Below are 23698 nucleotides of genomic sequence, written 5' to 3'. Positions count from 1 at the left end.
CAGTTTCATGTGTTCAAGAGCTCAGAGGACTTTAGCTCTTGGCCCTGTTCGAACAGACTTGCTGAAATCTTGTGGGTCTGATTTCTTTTTGCAGCATTCTGTGAGCAAGGCTGTCGCAGTGGAGGAACGTGTGTCTCTCCCAACACCTGTGTCTGTCCATCAGGTTTCACGGGACAGCTGTGTGAGACAGGTAAGCCGTGGAAATCAGCCTTGGGCTTGTTTGGGTCTTCACATCCGTCCATTCACATTTAAGCTTATCTAAAACCTGCTGGTACCACCTACCTACCTTAATCATATACAGTATGTCCACCCAGGGCTTGTCCCTGTTTATTTTATTTGCCTTTTTACCTCACACCCTTCACAATGTCTCTGTGCTCTGGTCTGTTCTGGCCATGACTTCATATCTGTGCCTCTGTCGCGTTTTCTTTGCTGGTTTTCCAGCTAACATGTCTCCATGTCACTCCTGAGGTGTATCTCTCTTCTACCTTCTGTTGCCTGTCAGTGTCTTTCCATGGTGGACCGTCTAAACCCGTCTGTGTCTTATCTTCCTCTCCAGCCAAACCCACCCAGTGTTGTCTTAATTTCCATCTCTCCGTCTTGTCTCCCTCAACCGAGCAGCGGCATCGCTCCTGCCGTCTGTCACACGCCCCCGAGACGCCCACACTGCACTTGCATGTGTAGTGTTGCGGAGTGTTCGGGTCGCGTTTGCGATTTCTCCTCACTGACCACCAGTCCTGCCATCTATAGCAGAGGCTCCTCTGTCTGATCGTGGAGTGAGTGGAAGATTGCACTGGTGTTGTGATCGTTCCCGGGTTCAAATTGCCATCTTGGAGGCAGAAAGGTGTTATTAAATCCACTCCTGAGGTTCTCCATGACTAATGCCTTCCACTCTGCAGAGGTGCAATCCTGGAGGCTTGGATTTGTTCATCTGACCACAGATCTACCCAAACAGTACACATTAAGAGGCAAGAGCTTAGGTCTGTGAGTCATCATCAGTTGTCATGGTTTCCAAGCAGTCTAAAGGTCAGTGGTACTAGTGCATATGATGAAAAGGTTATAAAAGATGCAAGTCCCCACACTTTGTATAAGGCCTTCAAGCAGGTTAAATATAGGCAATGCTGTATTTTGACAGTAGCTCTGTCAAAGTATTTTACCTGATCACAGCAAAGGATTTCTTTACTTCACTGAGCTGAAGAACCCTGACCTGCTGTAGTCTAGAGTATAATATGAATTCTGTTGTAATGCCTTCATGCATAACATGTAGTAGTCATTATTTTTCAGGAACACTTTTTGATATGTTACTCTGTTGTGTACTCTAGAAATGTTATGTTGTGTACAAATTTCATACATTTATAGAATATGCCTCATTTTCTTCAAACATCATTTTTCAGGTTAGCCCATCCCACCTACTATAAATTTTTACCATAATACAACATAATGACACAGCTGACATGTCACGGCACCATCATATGGAAGATTGTACATGCTTGATTACTTCTAGCAATGGGGCGAGAGAGCAGACATGGTCTGCAGCAAGACAGAGCTGCTTCAATTTCTTAAAAAAAAAAAAACTTCCTTGTACATCGCAAATGAAAAACGTCATCTCAATAATGAGTTTCCTCCCCGTGATCCAACTGTAGCCGGCGGTGTTTCTGCAGACTCATGAAGCCTCTCCTCCTGAGTGAAGAGCTCCACGTGGACCTCCATCTGTCTCCTCCTCTGGAGGGAACGGAGCAGACCTCCGAGTCCTTCTGCTTTATGATGCACCCGAGGCCTCCCCGACTTGATCTGCTGCTCTCCTGCTGAGGAACATCATTGTCTTTTGATGTGAAAAGAGGTTAAAAGCAAGCAAATACAAATTGTAACTGGAGGGAAAGCATTCTGTAGGTCAGACTCCCAGACGGGTTAGCGAGTGGGTGGGTCGGTGACAGCAGTAGGCATTTTCTGGTGTAGGCTTTTGGGTTTAAGTGAGACAAAGTGGAGAGCTGTCCTAGTATTTCAGTGCTCAAGATTGTCAGCGCTGAATGGTGAATGGAAAATATCTTTCAGTGATTGGGGATTGCATGAGATTGATAATATTGCCTTGGGAAGTAACAAGTCACTTGAACTAGATTCAGAATCATATTGGTTTCATATATTACTAAGAGTATGTTTGTCTTCACTATGGGTCCATAGATAATACACCCCTGAACCTAAGGTATTTTATCCAAAACAGATGGTAGAGAGTGAACTAATGAACTAAGCATCATTATTACATAAACATCAAAATGCACACCACAACAGAAACCTTTAGGGTTACAGAAGGTCAGAGCTGAATCAGATTGGTCCATTTGCTTAAGACAGAGATAATATCTTTGACATTGGAGAGTGAAGGAGGCTGTGATCTTCATAGGGACCAGCTCCCTCAAACTTATTACTTTCTCACCTCTTTACTTAAAGTAATATCCCTCTAAATCTCCCAACTCATATATCATCATAGCCCCAGTGGGAAAAATCCATACTGGCTTAAGAAGTCAAACCTGTAAGGAGCGCATTAGGATTCTATTGTCTTTATGATGGAAGTGTGGCTTATGGCCTTCAGCGCCAGTGATTGGACGGAGCTGTAACGATGACAGATAACTCCAGAGATTCTGTCCTCACTGTAAGCACGGGAAGGTCACTGGGTTATTAATGTGTTAAGGTCGGCAGTTTACCAACATGAGCAATTTCTAATGAGCCAATGTTCACAATTCATCAAACAATCTACCTATGTATCGCGCTAGTGTCCAAATCAAACGCGTGTTTCCAGAGAGGAGTGGAGCCAGTGTTTAAGGGACATTCCTTCTCCATCTGCTTGATAACCATAGTCAGAGAGAGCAGCGTGGGAATTCAGCATCCATAGAGACTTATCTGCCAAATGGCAGTGTTGAAGACCAGGTGCATTAGTACTGTTTGGACTTTGTTAGGTTAATCACACACCTTTCAGATAAATGATGGTTTCTGAGATGCTACACAGGAGTAGAGGCAGGAATGGTATGCCTTTTAAATAGATGCCACATACTTTCATTTTGAGATTGGCAGCTGCTCTTGTAAAGATATTAGCATGAGTAACTGAAAGAAGAGGAATTAATGAAACGTGTGTGTGTTACACAATGGTGTGTGAGAACTTGGACAGAGTTTGGGGCAATGTAGATTGATGCAGAGACAGATTACTTCAGGAGTGCATGTGAGGCTCATCCTCACAGTTATTATATTCTATGTAAATTAATGTGTGTCTGGTATGTGCGGACGGCGGGCGGTATGTGTGCGGGTGTGTCTGGTGTGTATGCTGGCGGGCAGTGTGCGTGCGGCTGTGTCTGGTGTGTATGCGGGTAGGCGGTGTGTGCAGGTGTGGTGTGTATGCGGTAGGCGGTGTGTGCGGGTGTGTGGTATGTATGCTGGCGGGCGGTGTGTGTGTGGGCGTGTATGCTGTGTATGCTGGCGGGCGGTGTGTATGCGGGTGTGGTGTGTATGCAGATAGGCAAGGTGGTGTGTATGCTGGTGGGTGGTGTGTGTGCGGGTGTGTCTGGTGTGTATGCGGTCATGTTTGGTGTGTATGCCAGTGGGCAGTGTGTGTGCCGGCGTGTCTTGTGTGCGGGTAGGCGGTGTGTGTGCAGGTGGGTCTGGTGTGTATGCTTGCTGGCGGTGTGTGTGCGGTCTGGTGTAGGGATGGGGAGATTCATTGATTCACATCGGTGATTTGGCACACATGTATGCGAATCGACTGCACCGGTAGATTCAACATGCATCGGGTTGAATTTGCGGGCGAATTTACGGAGCATCTCCTCTAGCCTTTTTGCATCGGCAAATACCATGGTTAAATCGGGTGTTTTGTTTTCCAGTATCTATTCCTTATTCTAATGTATTTTCAGTATTTTTTATTTTTGATTGATGTCTTTTTTTTCGAGGCAACATAAATGCACCATCATGTCCTCAGGTACTGACACAAGCACGCAGACGTACACAACAAAGATGGAGGGAAATGAGAGCATTAGCAACGACAAAGAGATATTTAATGCACCAAAAAAGACACACAAATCAAACGTGTGGCAATATTTCGGGTTTTTAAGCGAGGTGGTCAACTTGAAAAGACGCACGCAATCTGCAAACAATGCCGTGAAAGTGAAAAGTGAAAGTAGCCTATTGTTTACAGCAGCTGCTACATGCTGCAATAATAGTTTTATTTTTACATTGTTATTAAATTTTTATTTGTAAAATGCTATCTGAAACCTTGTGTAGCAGTTAAGCCTAGCAGACAGTCTGAATATACTGAATTGTGTATTTTTCTATATTATGTATTGGTTTTGCTCCACTGAAAACAACCAGATGCATACATCCCTTAAATTGTTAGAGTAAAGCAGAATTGTGCTATTGAGTTAAGAAAACTGATGGGTTAGGCCAATACATCCTCAAACCTCAACTAACTGTATTGAATGATCACTTATCAAACCGAATCCTCATATAATTGTCATATCGTTATCAAATCATTTTTGAATCGCATCATATCGTGAACAGGAGTGATTTGTATCACATCGTATCGACAAGGGGTTTTAGAGTATTGTAATTATATCGTATCAGTGGCAGAGTATCGAGATGTGTATCGAATCGACCTTAGTGATGAAGATATACATCCTTAGTCTGGTGTGTATGCTGGCAGACAGTGTGTGTGTGTGGGTGTGTCTGGTGTGTATGCTGGTAGGTGGTGTGTGTGCGGGTGTGTCTGGTGTGTGTGCTGGTGGGCGGTGTGTGTGGGCGTGTCTGGTGTGTATGCGGGTAGGAGGTGTGTGTGTGGGTTTGTCTGGTGTGTATGCTGGCGGGCGGTGTGTGTGTGGGTGTAAATCAATGTGTCTGGTGTGTATGAGGACGGCGGGCAGTATGTGTGTGAGTGTGTCTGGTGTGTATGCTGGCGGGCGGTGTGTGGGCGGCTGTGTTTGGTGTGTATGCGGGTACGCGGTGTGTGCGGGTGTGGTGTGTATGCTGGTAGGTGGTGTGTGTCTGGTGTGTATGCGGGTAGGCAGTGTGTGTGCGGGCGTGTCTGGTGTGTATGCGGGTAGGCAGTGTGTGAGCGTGCGTGTCTGGTGTTTATGCGGGTAGGCAGTGTGTGTGCGTGCGTGTCTGGTGTGTATGCGGGTAGGCAGTGTGTGTGCGGGCGTGTCTGGTGTGTATGCAGGTAGGCAGTGTGTGCGGGCGTGTCTGGTGTGTATGCGGGTAGGCAGTGTGTGTGCGTGCGTGTCTGGTGTGTATGCGGGTAGGCAGTGTGTGCGGGCGTGTCTGGTGTGTATGCGGGTAGGCAGTGTGTGTGCGTGCGTGTCTGGTGTGTATGCGGGTAGGCAGTGTGTGCGAGCGTGTCTGGTGTGTATGCGGGTAGGTAGTGTGTGTGTGTGCGTGCGTGTCTGGTGTGTATGCGGGTAGGCAGTGTGTGTGCGTGCGTGTCTGGTGTGTATGCGGGTAGGCAGTGTGTGAGCGTGCGTGTCTGGTGTGTATGCGGGTAGGCAGTGTGTGTGCGTGCGTGTCTGGTGTGTATGCAGGTAGGCAGTGTGTGCGGGCGTGTCTGGTGTGTATGCTGGTGGGCAGTGTGTGTGCGGGCGTGTCTGGTGTGTATGCTGGTGGGTGGTGTGTGTGCGGGCATGTCTGGTGTGTATGCTGGTGGGTGGTGTGTGTGCGGGCGTGTCTGGTGTGTATGCTGGTGGGTGGTGTGTGTGCGGGCGTGTCTGGTGTGTATGCTGGTGGGTGGTGTGTGTGCGGGCGTGTCTGGTGTGTATGCTGGTGGGTGGTGTGTGTGCGGGCGTGTCTGGTGTGTATGCTGGTGGGTGGTGTGTGTGCGTTTTTGTGAGATCTGACAAACTCACGATTTGTTTTTTGTTGAGTGCAGCAGTGCCAAGGACTCTATCATACTAGTGAAATGGTGTAAGCCTTATATATGGGGGGGCATATATGGGGTCAGTGTGGGTGTGTGTCTGTCTGTCAGTGTGGGTGTGTGTCTGTCTGTCAGTGTGGGTGTGTGTCTGTCTGTCAGTGTGGGTGTGTCTGTCAGTGTGGGTGTGTGTCTGTCTGTCAGTGTGGGTGTGTGTCTGTCTGTCAGTGTGGGTGTGTGTCTGTCGGTGTGGGTGTGTGTTTGTCTGTCGGTGAGGGTATGTGTCTGTTGGTTTGGGTGTGTGTTTGTCTGTTGGTGTGGGTGTGTGGTTATCTGTCGGTGTGGGTGTGCGTGGTGACCTTTGTCCTATTTCTGCTGATGCATGGCATATGTGTGGTCAGTGTGGGTGTGTTTGTGTTTGGGGAGGATTGGGGTTAGGATGATGTGTTGTCACAGTTCACATAAAGGCTTATATAAAGGATATTTTTCATCTGTGTTGAAACAAATCTTTCTCTCAGTAATCTGTATCAGGACAGTGCTGATATAATTACATTCCTGTGAAATGGTTACATAACCCTAACAATACTGTAATTACTTTCTAGGAAGAATGCTTATCGGGTGTGTGTGGTTCATACTGTGAAGAGTGATTTTATGTTCAAGACTGTGAACACTGTCTAGTCGATTTTAGCAAGCTTCTCTATTGTATTGTGAACTGAATAAGAATTGGTCTAAAAATATAATCACCACTCAATATAAAAATTTTTTTTGAAAATCTGTCCAGTTTTTACCAGGTAAGATCCCCCCCCCCTCCCCCACTCCTCTAATCTGCCCAGTCTAAACGAAAACCCTCATCACAGTAGCAGGCTGAGCACTACACATACAATTACAAAGTCAGTCCTCTGAGATGCCCAGTTCAAGCTAATTATGTGCTTTGATCTTCTTCCAGTACTGTAGATTTTTCCTTTAAATGTCAGAGTCAAACTAGCAAATTTATCTTGCCGGGATGAAAGTGACGGCCCTTGTGCCAGCGTTCCTGGAAAAATATTGCACTGACGTGGAGTGAATGAGCTGATGAGAAAATTACATATTTAAACGTTTCTTCTGAGTATGTGTCAAGTAAGGAAGCCACAGATGGTAAATGGAGCTCCAGAGCTTTTATTATTATTCGTTGTGGGTGGTCTGATTAGGCAATACATGTTTGACTGAGATGTGCTTCATGTACTGGAGTTCAGAGTTTCAAGAAAAAAAAAATTACATTTTCTTTTGTTTTACACTCTACACAGAATTTTTCATTTCCGTTTTAAGTATTGAAGGTAATGATCACTCCCCTCATTACCAAACTTACAATCATTGGTCTCTTTACAATTCACCTTTTACAGATATTATCATGTTTACACTTGTGCAGCCATACTAAGGCTGATACTAAGGCTGAACAGTTTCATACTAAGAAACTGTTGAGTTGTGTGGACCTGCCGTCTCACTGTCCTTACTTCTGCGGTGGACTAAGCTGAAGATTCAAGCTCTTCACTTGAATTCCACCTGCATTAGTGGATTTACATGTGCCCTTCCACCAACAAGCGTCTTTGCATTAGATCAGCACAGAGCTCTCACATCGTAAATTTACGTCTGTTTTTACGTCTGAGAAAGTCTAGCGTAAGGTGTGACTGGCGAGCAGAGGCCTGACCTCCGACTCCAGGCTTTTTCAATCTAGAAGCCCTTTCACGGCACCAGTGGTGTCGGAGTTGAGATATACTGTGGTTGACTTAGCAGGGAATTAAACAAGGGCCATTGAGGGCCAAGCTCATTTGTAGTAGTGAAGCCCTGTCAAAGGCAGCAGGGCACCAGGGTCACACCGAGCAGCACTAGAAACAAAGAGTGGTCAGAGAGAGGCTTGTCTTATGGATTACATAATAGATATATTCTATTACACCACAGGAAGGGTTCGTGAGAGGGTGGTTCCTGGTTGTGTGTGTGTGTGTGGGGGGGGGGGTGGTATAAGTGAATGAGTGATTTATAATCAGCAGTGAAATTAAGCTCGTGTTGTGCTCAAATTGATTATGAAACACTACATAGGTCACCTTGGTTCATTTAGTGTGCTCAAATGACTCATAAGGAAAATGTGCTAGACAAAGTAAATCAGATAGGAAGCAATGCAGAGAAAGTATACTGGATATGCACAAACTGCCCAAACTGAATTTTAAGATTATTCAAAGAGTACTGATCGCAGGAAGGAGCAGCACAGGTTGAACGGCTCAGTTCAGTAGAACAGTGAGGTGGATGCTATAGTGTTTTTAAAGAGTCATCCATGTCCTTGCCTAGAAGTGACAGGAACGATGCATACAAACAAACAGAGAAAAACACCTTCTCCTTTGTGTTCCTGCTGCTTTACTCTGATTCAGACCCAGTGCTCAGTACGTTCCATTGTGTACATGGTCCTTGTCTATATTACTGAAGTGGATTCCAAGGTTCATCCACTTCATATCGTGTCCCTGATTGTTTATTCACCTACTGACATTGTTACTTTTTGCAGCCTGCATTCAGTATAGGATATGCTTATATCAAATATGCTTATATCAAATATGCTTATATAGAATTTGTTTATATCAAATATGCTTATATAGAATATGCTTATATCAAATATGATTATACAGAATATGTTCATATCAAATATGTTTATATCAAATATGCTTAGAATATGCTTAGCTGGCTCTGCAAGCCTGACTGCAGCTGCATCACACCTGTTTTAGAGCAGAACATAAAGGGTGAGAATATTTAGTGTGTGTGTGTGTGTGTGTGTGTGTGTGTGTGTGTGTGTGTGTGTGTGTGTCTGTGTCCTGTCTTTCCCAGACATCGATGAGTGTGCCGAGGGTCTCATCCAGTGTCACAACCACTCCCGCTGTGTCAACCTCCCAGGCTGGTACCACTGCCAGTGTCGGAGTGGTTTCCACGACAACGGGTCTTACCTGCTCGATGGGAGCTCCTGTGTGGGTCAGTACTAATTGCCTGTAGTTTCTCTTTGTCCTCTCTCTCCCTCCATCCCTCCATCTCCCCCCACCCCTCTTCCCTCCTCTCCAAACTCCAGCTCCCCTCCCACGTTCCTCAGACACAAACGTGTGCCAAAGCCACCATGTGCCTGCCCTCTCAGGCTCTTGGTGAGAGTGTGCTCAAGCGTGCGCACGTGTGCAGGCTCATCTAGGGCCTCAGGAAGGAGGAAGGAGCACACACAGCACGTGCATCTCACGCGCCGCTTAAACAGAACCTGCGCGCTTAGCATGAGGTTGTGTTCCACTTTAAAACTGATTTTTACATATTTAATTAGGTAACATGCCATCCCTGTCTGTGTCACCAGACTGCATTTCCCTTAAATACTCTGGGATGATCTGGCACATCATTGATAAGAGGAAGGTGTAGAGGGCTGCTACATGTTGATGAGAAGTTTGTTAAAGGGCCCATCCTGGTGCATGCTCCCTGGAGAGGGGGCAGGGGGGTAAGAGGTCCATGCTGTCCCCTATTTCCTGAAGGAATTTGCTTCTCTTTTGGGGGTTTTGTTTCTTTCTGATTGCCCTGTCTGTGGCCCTCCCTGCTGCACACGGGCACTCAGCTGTGTGGGAGGTGATGCTGTGCTCATTTGAGCATCGTCATTGCGTTTTAGGAAATGTGATGGTACATTGTGTTTTCCCCAGAACTGATTTGAATTACAGCATATGGCTTCACACTTGCGCATATACACATTCTCTGAAAGTACCATTTAAGCCGGGCATTGCTAAAATGATTCCCATTCCTAGAGCTATTGGATAGATTTGAAAAATTCATCAGGGGCCGCACTGCTGATGTTTCATAGGGGAAGCAGTTCGTGCAAACACACACACACACACTCAGTTAGCATTGCATTGTTAAGATTTTGAGCATGCCACCGTTTCACAGAACAAGTTCTTTGAGTTTTTTTTTTTTTTTTTTGCCCAATGTTGAATCCACCGCTTGGCTGCCAGTGCATTTAGGAGATGTGTGAGGGAACAGTGACACACCTCCCCCTCCGTCTGCTGCTCCCCAGTCACCTCCCCTGCCACAGCGCCAGTCTGCCACCCTGCAGGAGTCCAGGGCTAAAGGAGTCGTGTCGTGCCTGGCAGGGTGGAGATGTTCTGAGCGCCTCTCATGGAAGAAGCGATTGATGAAAATGCACAAACACACCTCCTCGTCTCTGTACGAAAGACAGCATCACGCCGACGAGGTGACATTTCAGCTGAGAATAGGGAAAGTGGCATTTAGGTGTTCAAAGGTAGAGAGGCAGGGAGACAGGAAAAGAAAGAGGGAGAATAAGGGGACAAGTAAAGAGAAGGTTGTGAGATTGGCAGAGAGAGAGAGAGAGAGAGAGAAAGAGTGAGAGAACGCCAGAACAAAAGAGAGAACAGTAGTAAATGAAAGAGTTAACCACAGCAGTAAGTGCTAGTGCTAGCAGCTCAGAGTGATGAGTAATGGCTTCGGCGTGGGCGGGGCCAGAGGGGCTACTGGGAGGTCAAACTCCCCGAGTCCTGTGGGAAGGACAGCCGGAGGAAGCCTGCCGGACCTGTAGCCTGAGGCAAGCCATGTGCGGCCCCACTTTAATGTCAGCGTCTTCAAAGAACACTCACCGTTCTGACAGAACCCCGACCACCTCGTGAAAAAGGCATTAGAGGTGCTCCTGGAATTGAGCACAGGCTGTGCGCGCGTGTATCAAGTCTAGTTTCTATTCCTGTGTCTTTCTGGCTTTGTTAATGAACTGGGAGACTGTGCATTAGGGCAAGGATGCCAGACACAGCGTGGTTTTTGATATGCAACCTTTCCGCGTGGCCTGCTTAACTGACCCCTGCGATGAAGCACCAGTTGAAAACTCAACAGCCTGATGCTGGATAATTACCAACATGTGTCTTCCCAATAAAGTGAAGGATTGCAGTAAATGTGTGTGCATAGCATGATTGCACTAGTGTCAGTATATATTTATTAGGCAGTGTGCATGAGTTTGCATATTAGTGTTTGAGGGAGAGAGAAGGAGAGGGAGAGAGAAAGGGGGAGAGAGAGAGAGACGCAAGATGAGCATAGCAATGCGAAAGTAGCTAGCATACACCCAGGCACTGCTGTGAACACCCATTAATCAGATGTGAGTTAACGTATCCCTTCCTCCCTGATGGCACTTTCATTTAGTTTATGCAAATAGCCTGTCACACTTTTACATAAATTGTCGGAAGCATTCTGTCGTTTTCTCCCAATCGCTCTCAGTCAGGGGGAAGGTTTATACAGAGGCCAATTAGAATTAGGACTCTAGCTTTAGCTGCAAGTCCAGCTGAAAGGGAGAACTGCTCCTGCTCCCACTCTCTCTCCCCTCTTCTCTCTCCCTCTCTCTTTCATTCTCTCCCCCACTAGCTCTCTCCCCTTCTCTTTCTGTATCTCTCCTCTCTTCCACTCTCTCTCTCTCCCACTCACTCTCTCCCCTCTCCTCTCATACTCTCTCTCCTCTCTCCCACTCACTCTCTTCCTCTCTCTCTCTCTCTCTTTCCCTCATTCTCTCTGTCTGTTCTTCTCCTTGCCTGTAAGCTCTTGTGTCCATTGGGAACTGCAATTAAAAGTTAAGGAAATAATACTTTTTTCCATTTTTTGTCTGTCATCGCAGTGGTCATTAATATTTCTGTTAGCAGTATGTATTTATTTCCTTATGGACTTATGCGCATGCACACCCACACACACGCTCGAACACAGTAGACAAGTACAGAGATTCTTATGGCAGGTGTTATATGTATAATAAACATCCATTGATCTTGGATGAAAGCAAGTTGTTTTACGATTGTATCCATGTGTGAGTGCATGCGTGTATGTGTGTGTTGGCATGCATGTGTGTGTGTGTGTGTGTGTGTGTGTGGGCATGAGTGAGTATGTGTATGTGGGCATGTGTGTTTGTGAGTGTGTGTTTGTGTGTGGGCATGCGTGTGTGTGTATGTGAGGATGCCTATACATCAGAGCAGATAAAAAATTTGATTACTAAGCACAGCTGCGTTATGACAATCGGAGGTGCGCTGCTCTTCCTGGACATTGGAAGGTTTATGGGAGCTGTTTTCTGCTGTTTGGGAAACATTAATAACCATTTACTTGCTGCACAGTAAAAGGCTGTGCGAGTGAGGAGGAATCGTGACTGCACCACTGTGCTCCGTGTCCTGGGCCTTTAGAGCCTTTGGTTGCAAAGATGAGGACACTTTAGACAGCAGAAGCTGGAGACTGGAGTTTGAGGCAGGTTCAAGAAGGATGGTTCCAGGAAATTACCCCAGAGAAAATTTTCATTTTTTGAAAAGTACATGAAACAGGACCCTATGTTTGGATTACATTGCACCCTGCGTGCAGTGGTATCATGACAGCATGATATGTATTTCTGTGTTTTATATGTCAGATATGCATTCAGGTTGGGTGTGTGCGTGTGTGTGCGTGTGTGTGCTGCTTTATGTTGTAGATGTTGACGAATGTGCAACACAGACCCACACATGCTGGAACGACTCGGTGTGTGTGAACCTTCCCGGGTCTTTCGACTGTGTTTGCATTACGGGCCCAGAATGCAGTGGGGACTGTGTTCAGGAGGATGGCCTAAAGCACAACGGACAAGAATGGGGCCTCAGCCAAGACCTCTGCTCACGATGCACCTGCAAGGTTTGTAACCACACCTGGCCATTTCATCCTGCTCTATGACAGGACTCCATCAGGACCTCTACTCAGTAGTAGTATCCATCTGAAGATCTAAGTGAGCTCAGCACCATTTTTGAGTCATAGTTTTGGTTCATTCTTCAGATTTTGTAAAGCACAAAAGACATTAAACCTTTTTCTTAGACAGGATGTTGTAGAAGCCAGGTGAGAATGAACCTACCGCTGCTTCTACCACCTGTTGCTTGCTGTCTGTTCCTGCTCTGCCTTTCACTGAGTCAGAGCTCAAATGCTAATTCATTACTTGGATTGACTGATGTATGCATTACTTTTTATGATACGTTTTCGGGGGTGTTTCTGTGGGTGTGCACGCGTGTGCATATGTGTGTGTGTGTACAGGATGGCAGAGTCTTCTGCAGGCGGAGAGTGTGTGCGTGTGATGACCCTGGTGTGGACCTATCCTGCTGTCCAGAGTGCGATGTGCGCGAGACCAGCCAGTGTCTGCATCAGAGCGGCCACACGCTCTACCAAAGTGGAGACGCCTGGATCTATAACTGCCAGCACTGCCGATGCCTGGTACCCTCCCCTCCCTCTCTGACTCGCAGACACCTCTCCCTCCCCCACCCTCACTGTGTCGCAGACACACGGTACCCTCTCCTCCCTCCCCCACCCTCTCTGCCTCGCAAATACATGGTACCGGTACCCTCCCCCACCCTCTCTGCCTCGCAGACACCTGGTACCCTCTCCTCCCTCCCCCACCCGCTCTGCCTCGCAGACACCTAGTATCCTCTCCTCCCTCCCCCACCCTCTCTGCCTCGCAGACACCTGGTACCCTCTCCTCCCTCCCCCACCCTCTCTGCCTCGCAGACACCTGGTACCCTCTCCTCCCTCCCCCACCCTCTCTGCCTCGCAGACACCTGGTACCCTCTCCTCCCTCCCCCACCCTCTCTGCCTCGCAGACACCTAGTATCCTCTCCTCCCTCCCCCACCCGCTCTGCCTCGCAGACACATGGTACCCTCCCCTCCCTCCCCCACCCTCTCTGCCTCGCAGACACATGGTACCCTCCCCTCCCTCCCCCACCCTCTCTGCCTCGCAGACACCTGGTACCCTCCCCTCCCTCCCCCACCCTCTCTGCCTCGCAGACACCTGGTACCCTCTCCTCCCTCCCCCACCCTCTCTGCCTCGCAGACACCTGGTACCCTCCCCTCCCTCCCCCACCCTCTCTGCCTCGCAGACACCAGCATGCTGCCTTGTCTGGGGAGATTGGGAACATTGGGCCATGACCAGCCCAGGAGTGGGAGCTTTCGTTTCATTTGGCTTGATGATTTCATCTTGGTCCTAGACTGACCTTGATCTCTCTCTTGTCAGGTCTTGGGCAGACAATTCTGTATGCCCTGATAAGTAATGGAGGTGGTTCTGTCTCTAATGTCTCCGTGACTACAAAAACATGGAATGCCATTGCCTGGTTTTAGTGTCGGGATAAAGCAGACTCATTCCAGTGGAAAAAGCCAGAAGCACACACTTTTGTGCTGGTTCAACACAGAGGCAGAGAGATGCATGCAGTTTGAATCTCTCTCTGTCTCTCATAAAACCACTAATATTCGTCAAGGTAAAGTGAATTAAGGGTCATGCCCACCAGAAGGTGAAGCTTGTTCATCCCTGATAGCCATTAAAAATCTAATTTACCCGATCAACTTCATGTTTTTGAAGTCAGCACATAAATACATTTGGAGGTACACAGTTTTTTTTTTATTTAGACATGCCTATTTCCATAATATCTGCTTTCCACGGTTCCGCCTTCCCCTCAGAAACATTAATCAGTTTTAACCTTCGCATTACAAACCAGATGTTTGGTATCAGCAGCCAATGGAGGTTTCCCCATCCAGATTAATCTTTCCCATCCTGATGTGCCCTCAGAGGGGGTACTAGGATTTCTTTACCAGGTTTAAATCTGTGCTCAGGAAACTCAGCAAAATTGTTTAGTATGATGCTACTGCTAATCTGTACAAATCTGTACAATTTTTTTTTCACTATGCTACGTATGGGTTAATTTTCATGCGTACACACTAACACACACGCACACATAAATATGGATCAGTCCTGTAAGTGTGGATTGGCTGCGTGGGATGGAATGAGGAACAGCTCCTGATTCAGTACCTGATTAGCCTTTCGGCTGAGGAACATAGAGCGGAACAAAATGAATCGCTGAATAAACACCATGTCTCCGTGCATTTTGCTCAGGTCTCTGCTGGGGCTTCTGAATGCGAGGAGTCATGGGCTTCACTGTGGTGAGCTTTTATTAAAGAGCTCTGAGGAATTGTTTAATATTCACTACATGTAATGTGGCTAAAGGGTAGGAGGTGCCTGGAGGTTAGATGTCAGAACACTGAACTGACACCTTCAGTTCTCTGCCTGTCATCACCCCAACACCATCCACTTGCATCTTCAAAAGCTCACCAACACTGCATGGGAGTGGCACAGAGTAGTCTGATTTTAAGGGCACCTTGGTAACGGTGCAGATTGAAGATTGGAAAGCCGGATGCTCTGGGATGAAGGAGGTGGTGGTGTGCTTGTCTTAAACTGCACTTCACCTATGCCACAGCCCGTTACTTCAGCAATGTAATAGCACGATAGTTCACCTATGTCATAGCCCGTTACTTCAGCTATGTCATAGCACATTACATCAGCAATGTAATAGCACATTACTTCAGCTATTTCATAGCCTGTTACTCAGTGCTCCATATGACTGCCAGCATTGGCCAGGGCATCATGGTGGGATGGCAGATTTGCAATTAATTCCATAACACGTCATCCATAATGCCTAACTCGACTCCCAGCAGGGCTAAAAAGTGCCTCTAATTGCTACTACATACAGATGAGTGGCTGATTCTTATCAGAAGGGAAAAGCTTCATAGCACTGTGTTGATTTAGTGGGATAAAGACAGCGCCTGTTTATCTCCCCATCATGAAGTGATTTGGCTGTCAGCGTCCATCACACAGAGGAGGCAAACTTTGCTAGGCGCTATCTGACCAGGCATCTTTGCCACATCCATCTCTTCCTCACTTTATCTTCTCTCTCTAGGCACTTCCTGTCTGGCTGATTTCTTAGTGGTCAGCGTCACATCTGCGTCATTTTTAAAATGAAAGCCTTGATGAGGACATTTTTTAAACATTCACGGTAAAGTTTGGACGTAACACATATTCTGGAAGGGGGGGGGGGATCAGAAGTTTCTCTCTCCTTCAGCATTATGGAGGTTTGTTGGAGTTCGACTGCATGCTGATACAGGAGCCCATAGCAGGCCTCAGGCTTTTCAGATGTCATCATTCAAAAGCATTTGCCCTGTCAGATTTAGAAAATGGCTTGGCAAACATCAACAGGCAAAAAAGCCAACAACTTAAAAGCCTTTTAAAAGAAATTAACAATGAATTATACATGTAAACATCCATTATCTTTTAAATAATAATGGGAAATTATGTAATTATACACAGGATAAGATGTCAAATATCCTGAACCAAACCATTACGATTTCACATAGAGCACAACCCACTCACTTCACGCATAATACACCTATGACCTCTGAGAACCCATGACCATGTAAGCTCCTCACAGTGGTAGTCAGTGTTTAAGCCCACAGCACCTCCAGAAGGCCAAACAGTGAGGTTTGGTGTCCCAGACCATGCTCACTATTAAACCAGAGACCTATCACTTAATGAACCTCTCTAAAAATAAACCCACATGGCCCTCCATGATGACTGTACCCTGCTCCACTGATGCCATTAATGTAAGCTCAGCACCACTAGTTCCATATGGACTACACCAACATACACACCTACACCAACAGCACACATTGAATTTAACTCGATATTGTAACGATTCTGTTGCGGACTTGGGTGAAGTAGGACACAAACGCGTAGAGACCAGGGTTACACTTGCAGTAGACTGTATATTTAATTTAGAATCCAAAGACAGATGACCAATTGACAAACTCCCGACACGGTGACGAGACCGACGAGGCATTCTGGACAGACCACGTAACACTGGGATTACATCAACTCACTATAATACCTAGATATAACAATACTAAGACAAAACAGTAACAACTCTTAACATGGTGATTTGATGAACGAGGCAGTACATAACACATGTAACATGGCCAGTAACACTCTTTACGTGACGACCAGATCACCGACAGTACATAACACATGTAACATGGCCAGTAACACTCTTTACGTGACGACCAGATCACCGACAGTACATAACACATGTAACATGGGCAGTAACACTCTTTACGTGACGACCAGATCACCGAGGCATTTAAATAAACCACATAACATTATGGGCGGTAACAACTCTTTAAACGGTGACCAGATCAACAAGACATTAGAAACAACCACGTCAGTAGTCTCTGATAATTCACGAGTGAAAGGAAGAGAACACCTGGATTTAGAAAAGACAAATGAAACTTTAAGTATTCAACTACACAGGATTTTAACCACATAACTCAAAATTAGAACACACTCGGACATGGGACCTTAATATAGAAACATTGACAGACAGGGAAATCAAAGGAACAAACACAGGGAACGACCAAACATAACAGGGTTGCGAACTAGAAGGACAACGTTTCACCAAAGGCAACGACCAACCCCGAAGGAAACAGACACACGATAACCATAACAACAAAACGTGTAATAACCAGAGACAGAACAGACTGATAAAGACTGAAACGAAGACTAGAGTGAACCGACTAAAATCTAGAGCACTGACAGACGGGACTGAACTGGACTGCACAACCTGGAAACGCGGAGGGCATGAAACAACGATCGCCAAAGACCGTGTTCTAACTAAGGATATAAATACCCAATGCTATCTCCTTGAGTGTGTGACTGTGTGTTTTTTCATGTTCAAGAAAAACAGTTGAGTGTCTGTGCATGAATGTGTGTGTGCTTGTATGCCCAGTGGTGGATGGTGCTCTGTCACTAGGGTCTGTCCTCTCTCCCCTTCCTGCACCCCATTGATAATGCCCTGATGAATTGAATTAGGAGCAGGGAGCACACACAAATGTGCAATTCATGGTATCTTCAGTACTTGGGGAATGAAAACCACTGCGCTCAAGTGACCGGTGAAACAAGATCTATTCCAGAGGCCAACAAAACTAAGACAACGTGGATCCCAATAGAGAGTACTCTGTGCACAATTGGCTGCCACTTCTCGCCAATGTGTGATTGGTCATGTAAGACTTGTACATGTGTTAAAGTTGTAAAGCGACTTTGGGTATCTTGAAAGGCTGTTTATATATATTGAACATTCATTATTCATTCATTCATATATTTACCTAATGCACTGCCTCCATTCAGCCAATCCTTTCGTAAATCATAAAGTCCATACTGGCCTCCCCAGTGTCACTGATTTATGACCTGTCAAGACCTTTCGAGACCTGATGATCTACTCACCTACTCCTCACCTGCCTACCTGAGACACCAAAAACCTTGGACCACTCCGTCTTTAGAACTGCGGGTCCTTCTCTTCCGCAGCCCCCGGCTAACCTTCTAAGCTTTTTCTGATCATATCTCACATCTGCTCTTATCATATGGCCTCTAAAAGCAACACCAGGAACCAAGAATGTAGACGTAGCTGCAAATCCCCCAGCACCTCCCTCTACTCACCTTATATACAGCTGACACCTGCATGTTCTCACCTTAGTTACCAAGTCTGCATATTTCTGCTTTCTTTCTTTCAAAAGCCAGAAGAGTTGTTATGTCTTATAATAGGTGATATCATTAAAGGACTGTGCATTTCTAATATAATATAATGTCTATTCTTTTCTTTCTTTTTAACATTAGACTTTTCACATGGCAATTAGCAAATGTCTGACAATTTACCCACTAACTTTTATTCCACGTTGTCTTCGTTTTGTTGGCCTCTGGAATAGATCTTGTTTCAACGGTCAGTTGAGCGCAGTGGATTTCATTCCCCATGTACTGAGGATGCCATGAATTGCACATTTGTGTGTGTTCCCTGCTCCTAATTCAATTCATCAGGGCATTATCAAGCCCTTCATGAGCTAACTCGGGTTTAGAGCAGCCAATGTGAGAATTGACCGAGATGGACTTGATTACCCTAATCAGAGTCAGAGATAATACATTGCACACACTCACTCCCTCCCTCCCTCTCTCTCTCTCTCTCTCTCTCTCTCTCTCTCTCTCTCTCTCTTTCTCTCTCTCTCTCTCTCTGTAGGAGGGAGAGGTGGAATGCTGGCCCCTGGCCTGCCCTGTCTTACCGTGTGAGTACACTGCTGTTTTGGACGGCGAGTGTTGTCCTCGCTGTGTCACTGACCCCTGCCTGGCCGATAATGTGCCCTACGACATCCGGCAGACGTGCCGCGACCCGACGGGCATTACCCGTCTGAGCGGAGCTGTCTGGAACGTGCCCACTGCGCCCTGCACCATCTGTAAATGCAAGGTATGGCACAACCCACACATACTATACCACTCACACGCGTAGGCTGGGCACAGACCCGGGAGAGGACAAGAGAACACAAATTGTCGCAGTGCTTGCGAATCGGCGGATCGAAGTGAGCTTTTGCGAGTTTGAACTCCGCCGTGTATTGCTTTTGTACATCTCCCACGCTCTCTCCAAATGACCAGCCTGCCGAACTATTCAATCAAATCTATTGATGTCTGCCAGCAGTTGTGCATTCGGCACACGTGCGCGTAGACCATCCATAAAGACAATGCTCTACAATCAATACAAGAGAATAAAGGAGAGAACAATTGATTCAGACAGAATATATTTGTACAACATGGCAAATAAAGCTGATGGATGTAAGGCGATGTTCGGTGGCTCTTGTGCTGTGAATGGTGGGTAAATTCTCACCCTCTCTTCCTCTCCTGCTATGTGGCTAGAACGGGAGCATCTGCTGCTCTGTGGAGCTGGACTGTCTCCAGAAGAACTAGGCAGCATATTCGGCTCTTCAACCCCACTACGCTCCTTCTGAACTGGATGGATCATCAGAAGCCCCAGGAAATTATTATTTTTTGTTTGTTTTGTTTTCCCTCTCCCCCTCACCCCCACCCCACCCTCCTACAATTTTTGTGGCTGCCTGTGTAATTTACCCCCTTCACCCTGACCCAGAAGCTCCTGCCCATGTTTCTTTTCTTCTTACCCCCCCATTTTGAGCTGGACCTTTGCCAAAGGCTTCTCAGGAGGAGAGGCAGTGGGCTTTGAACTCAAACACGGAGACTGAAGAGAATCTTATTGTACCAGGAGACCCACGGGCAGGCACGCCTTTCTCCATCTGTGTGTGTGTGTGTGTGTGTGTGTGTGTGCATGCATTGTTGTGGGGATGTGTGCGGGTGTGCATATGTATGTACGTATGTCCTAATCTGTCTGTGCTGAGATCAGGAACAAGCCCTTTCAACTAACCAAGCGAAACTAGTGAGCTCTGAGCTGTCAGTGTGATTTATATATTAGCCATGATCTTGTCTAAAACAAACTTTTCATGTTTCTCTAGCAACATGCTTTCTTGAGCAAACGTAAGGTTACCATACCTCTCCTGCCGAGTTCCTCTGAGTTAGTTGAGGGGTTAACCAGGTGGCTCTCTGTGCTAAGACAAAGACCAGGGCAACAGTCACTGTAGGAAAAACAGGCCTTTGTGTCTCCCTCTGCTCACTGAGGTCCTGCTAATTGTTAATGCGGAGGCTGTTTGAGAGAAGAGAGACAAGGTCCCTTGGTTTTCAAAGAATGCTAACATTAGCATATCCCTGACTGATAAGGATGTGACAGGCTTGTTTGGCAGGGGAAGGTGTAATTAAAGGCTCCTCACGCAGGCCTAGGGGGCTTTAGTATGCCAGCAGTTCACGAGGGGTCGAGCCTGTTTGCTATCGGCAGGCTGATTAAGAGCAAGAAGCAACGTCCTCTGTGGTTCCGGCTGTGAGACAGGGCCACGTCCTCCTCCGCTACGCCTTGTCCTCTCACTCACAGCACCGAGACCGCACTCATGGTTTGTGTGTGAAATGGACTCTTGAACTGTGGCACACTGGATGCAACACAAGGTTGGGGGATGGAGTGATGCCACTTCATCACATCTACTTTAAAGTGTCCTAGTTGGCAGTTTCTATGTGTTTATCGTGTTTCTGTTTCGACTGCATATCACCTCAGTAAGCAATTGTACTGTCATCATTTTATAAGAATGTGAGATTCACAAAAGATGGAGCCACAATAAGTTGTGTTAAAGGAAAAGACTAAAAAATACTGAGAAAGGATTTTAGTTTGTTTAGTGAGTGTCAGGGAGGTTCATGGTATAATCCATTGATGTATAAGCTGCTTGGTGTGAATACCCTTAAACAGCCCTTGTTTCCTGACTTAAATATTGACATCCTCTTTGTAAAGTGCTGATTTAAACTGCAGACGGAAGCCACTTTGCCAGTGGTACCAGTAAGCACAGCAAGCGGTTCTGCGGGGCCAAGTTCTGAAGTCTGACTGCTACAGACTAAGCAATGTAGTATAGCACAAGTGATATATTTAAATCTGGACTGCATTCTTTACTCATATTCTCACAGAAATATACATATGAGGGCATATCTACTTCTGAGGACATATATTTGATGCATTGGAATTGCATTTAAGTTATGCTGGAGAAAAGATTTAATGTACATGTTTGATGAGGAGGTATTCTTTAAAAGAAGGTTATAGTTGTTCTCAGAGAAAACTAGCAAGGTCATAAGGTTTACAGGAGGATGATAAATGTTTTACCAATAACAAACTAAATTTCCACCACATAACAGTGTTCATACTTAACAGACAATTCCTGAATGATGCCCTAGAATGCATTTATTTCATATTTTTAAAAGGTTCTCTGATGCCAATATAGAAGTTGTTACTGTACAGTACGGTACGTATGGTTTGTACAGTAGATTTGCTAATAGGATGCAATGAAAATTTGTTTTGTTTTGTTTGTGTTTGTTGTAAATGTTTTTTGTAGTTGTTGGTTTTTCTTATAAAATGCATTATCATCCTCACAAATAGTTGAGGAGCTCTATTCTGATTGGCTGGTTTAGAACGAGGCATTGTGGCTCAAACAGAATCAACAGGTTAAAATCAAGCTAGCTAACTGTGAGAGAGGTGAACCATACAGCATTTAGGCATCCAACCATATATGTCTGAGCCTGTATAGGAGGATATTCCAGTTATCAATCAAAACTCATTTTAATAGATCGACCAGATTTTTTGTCAAATTATGGTTATTTCCACTTCTGTGAACATTAATGACCAAGTTAACTATATATAGACCTAGACTGGATATGTCTTACCAACCAAACTAGTTAGCTTTTGAATGATGTCTTGCTGATGAGATATAAATTAGAAATGTCCTTGACAAGGGAATTGACAAAAGTGCATCTTATATTGTAGTTATATGACAATGCAGCCTGTTTTTTTTTTAATAGGATACAGGAAGAAGCAAAATAAAACGAATCTCTGTGTTAAAATATAGGTTGTCATGCTATTTAGCTGATAACTATGCTGAACAGTTACTTAATGTTTGCTAGTAGCCAACATTACCTATACTAGATACTTGCTTTTGATCACAACACCACCACAGTGCAAATTAACTCACTATGAAACTTTTAGTACTAAATTATCTGACATTCACCAACCAAAATGGATAAAGTCATGTTGCATGTCTACTTAGTTACTTACAAGATGCAGTCAGGCTTGTGACTCCAATAAAGTTGGAAGTGCCCCTCTGACACCTTCTCGATATTATCTAAGGTTTGAGAAACTGTCCATGTGCAGAACAAACTAAGTAATTTAGCTGGGACCTTCACAGTATTTTCTTTACAATATCTGCAGAATTGTTGAAATTTCAAATGTTCAAGTAATTGTTAAAATTGCCTGTGGTGGATCGTGGGGTGGTATATGCAAATTGTATAGGCTTAATATTATGCAGTCCAGTCTATTATGTAACAGGCTAGGGGTTTTGGAATCGTGTGGTTTTACGACCACACAGCTTATGTGGTATTTACATTTAAAGGAAGTGAAGGTGGATTTTGAGGTGTGTGGTATGTCAGTTGCATGTACAAAACTCTTCATTCAAGGGAAACTGATTTTCATTCTGTGGCAACTTTAAATGTATCACACAAATGGCAAATCATACCTGAGAATACTGGGGCCCATCTTCATTCTGTCTCTGTTCAGTTCTAATTGTTTATTCTGTCCAAACAGCTGATATGACGCAGGCCTGTTTCTCTCTGATAGTTGGGTTGTTCTGCTTTGGTGTGAACAGAGTGTATGCACTATGCTTCATGCACAGAGAACACCTTTGGCAGTGAAACCTCGCTATCCATACTGGCACCAACAAAGCTAACAGTATGTGTACTGACACCTGGCTATTCCTGACTCGTATATTTTTTAAACCTGATTTATCAGTGCTAACAGCACTGCACCATTTTGAAGGCCCCGTGTAAGGAACAAAAGCCCTAGTTGCCCAGGAGTTCTTCAGCTCCAACATGGCAAACCTGGCTGAGTTCACCATGAAATAGACACTAAAAATGAAATCAAGTGAAACCTTCTTAAAATTTTTTAGAGGTGAAGATGTATCATCTGAGGGACTGTTAATACAGATTGAGATCTGAGTACAAGCTTTTTTTTCTTTTCTTATCTATAATGGAATAACGGGATGATTGCAATCCACAAATGCAAAATGGACATATATTTATTTATCTATTTATTTACTTATTTATTTTAACATATTGTTTTCTGTATATACTATGTAAAGTTACAACTTCAGTAAAGAAAATAAAAAAAACAACATGAATAAGTTTATTCACTCAACATTATTCATTTACTATACATGAACACCAAGTTGGTGTGTGTTCTCTCCTCCTTGTTGACTACTATATATATATATTTTTTTTTTTTACTTTTTTTTTTTTTTTTTTTTTTTTTTTACTGCTGCCTTAGTTTACTTAGCTGTGTAGAACTACACTTGCAGTACTAGATCAGTGTAACCGGGTAACAATGTAACAAAACATCCAATAAAAAACGGTAATACTACATTGTGTTTACTTATTAATGTGAAGTAATGCATTAGTTAACATGAACAACACATGAAGTAACATATTAACAATAATAACTAATATTAAGTAAGCATGTAACAGTTGCAACT

The 23698-nt window shown here is 45.1% G+C and overlaps 1 protein-coding gene across 1 annotated transcript in view; it reads left to right on the top strand.

Annotated features, from left to right (window-relative positions):
* The window catches only part of LOC143527817 (protein kinase C-binding protein NELL1-like), a 216908-nt gene extending 193503 nt beyond the window's left edge, over nucleotides 1–23405 (top strand). The window contains exons 15-20 of the mRNA XM_077023124.1: nucleotides 95–190; nucleotides 8720–8860; nucleotides 12345–12538; nucleotides 12929–13105; nucleotides 18769–18993; nucleotides 19437–23405. Of these exons, the coding sequence (XP_076879239.1) occupies nucleotides 95–190; nucleotides 8720–8860; nucleotides 12345–12538; nucleotides 12929–13105; nucleotides 18769–18993; nucleotides 19437–19487 (884 nt within the window). The 3' untranslated portion in view covers nucleotides 19488–23405. The remainder of the gene's footprint in view (nucleotides 1–94; nucleotides 191–8719; nucleotides 8861–12344; nucleotides 12539–12928; nucleotides 13106–18768; nucleotides 18994–19436) is intronic.
* The last annotated feature ends 293 nt before the right edge of the window (nucleotides 23406–23698 follow it).

The sequence above is a fragment of the Brachyhypopomus gauderio genome, chromosome 12 (genome assembly GCF_052324685.1).
Source record: "Brachyhypopomus gauderio isolate BG-103 chromosome 12, BGAUD_0.2, whole genome shotgun sequence".
NCBI lineage: Eukaryota > Metazoa > Chordata > Actinopteri > Gymnotiformes > Hypopomidae > Brachyhypopomus > Brachyhypopomus gauderio.
The sequence above is the reverse complement of the archived record's forward strand: the minus strand, read 5'-3'. Positions and strand labels throughout refer to the sequence as shown.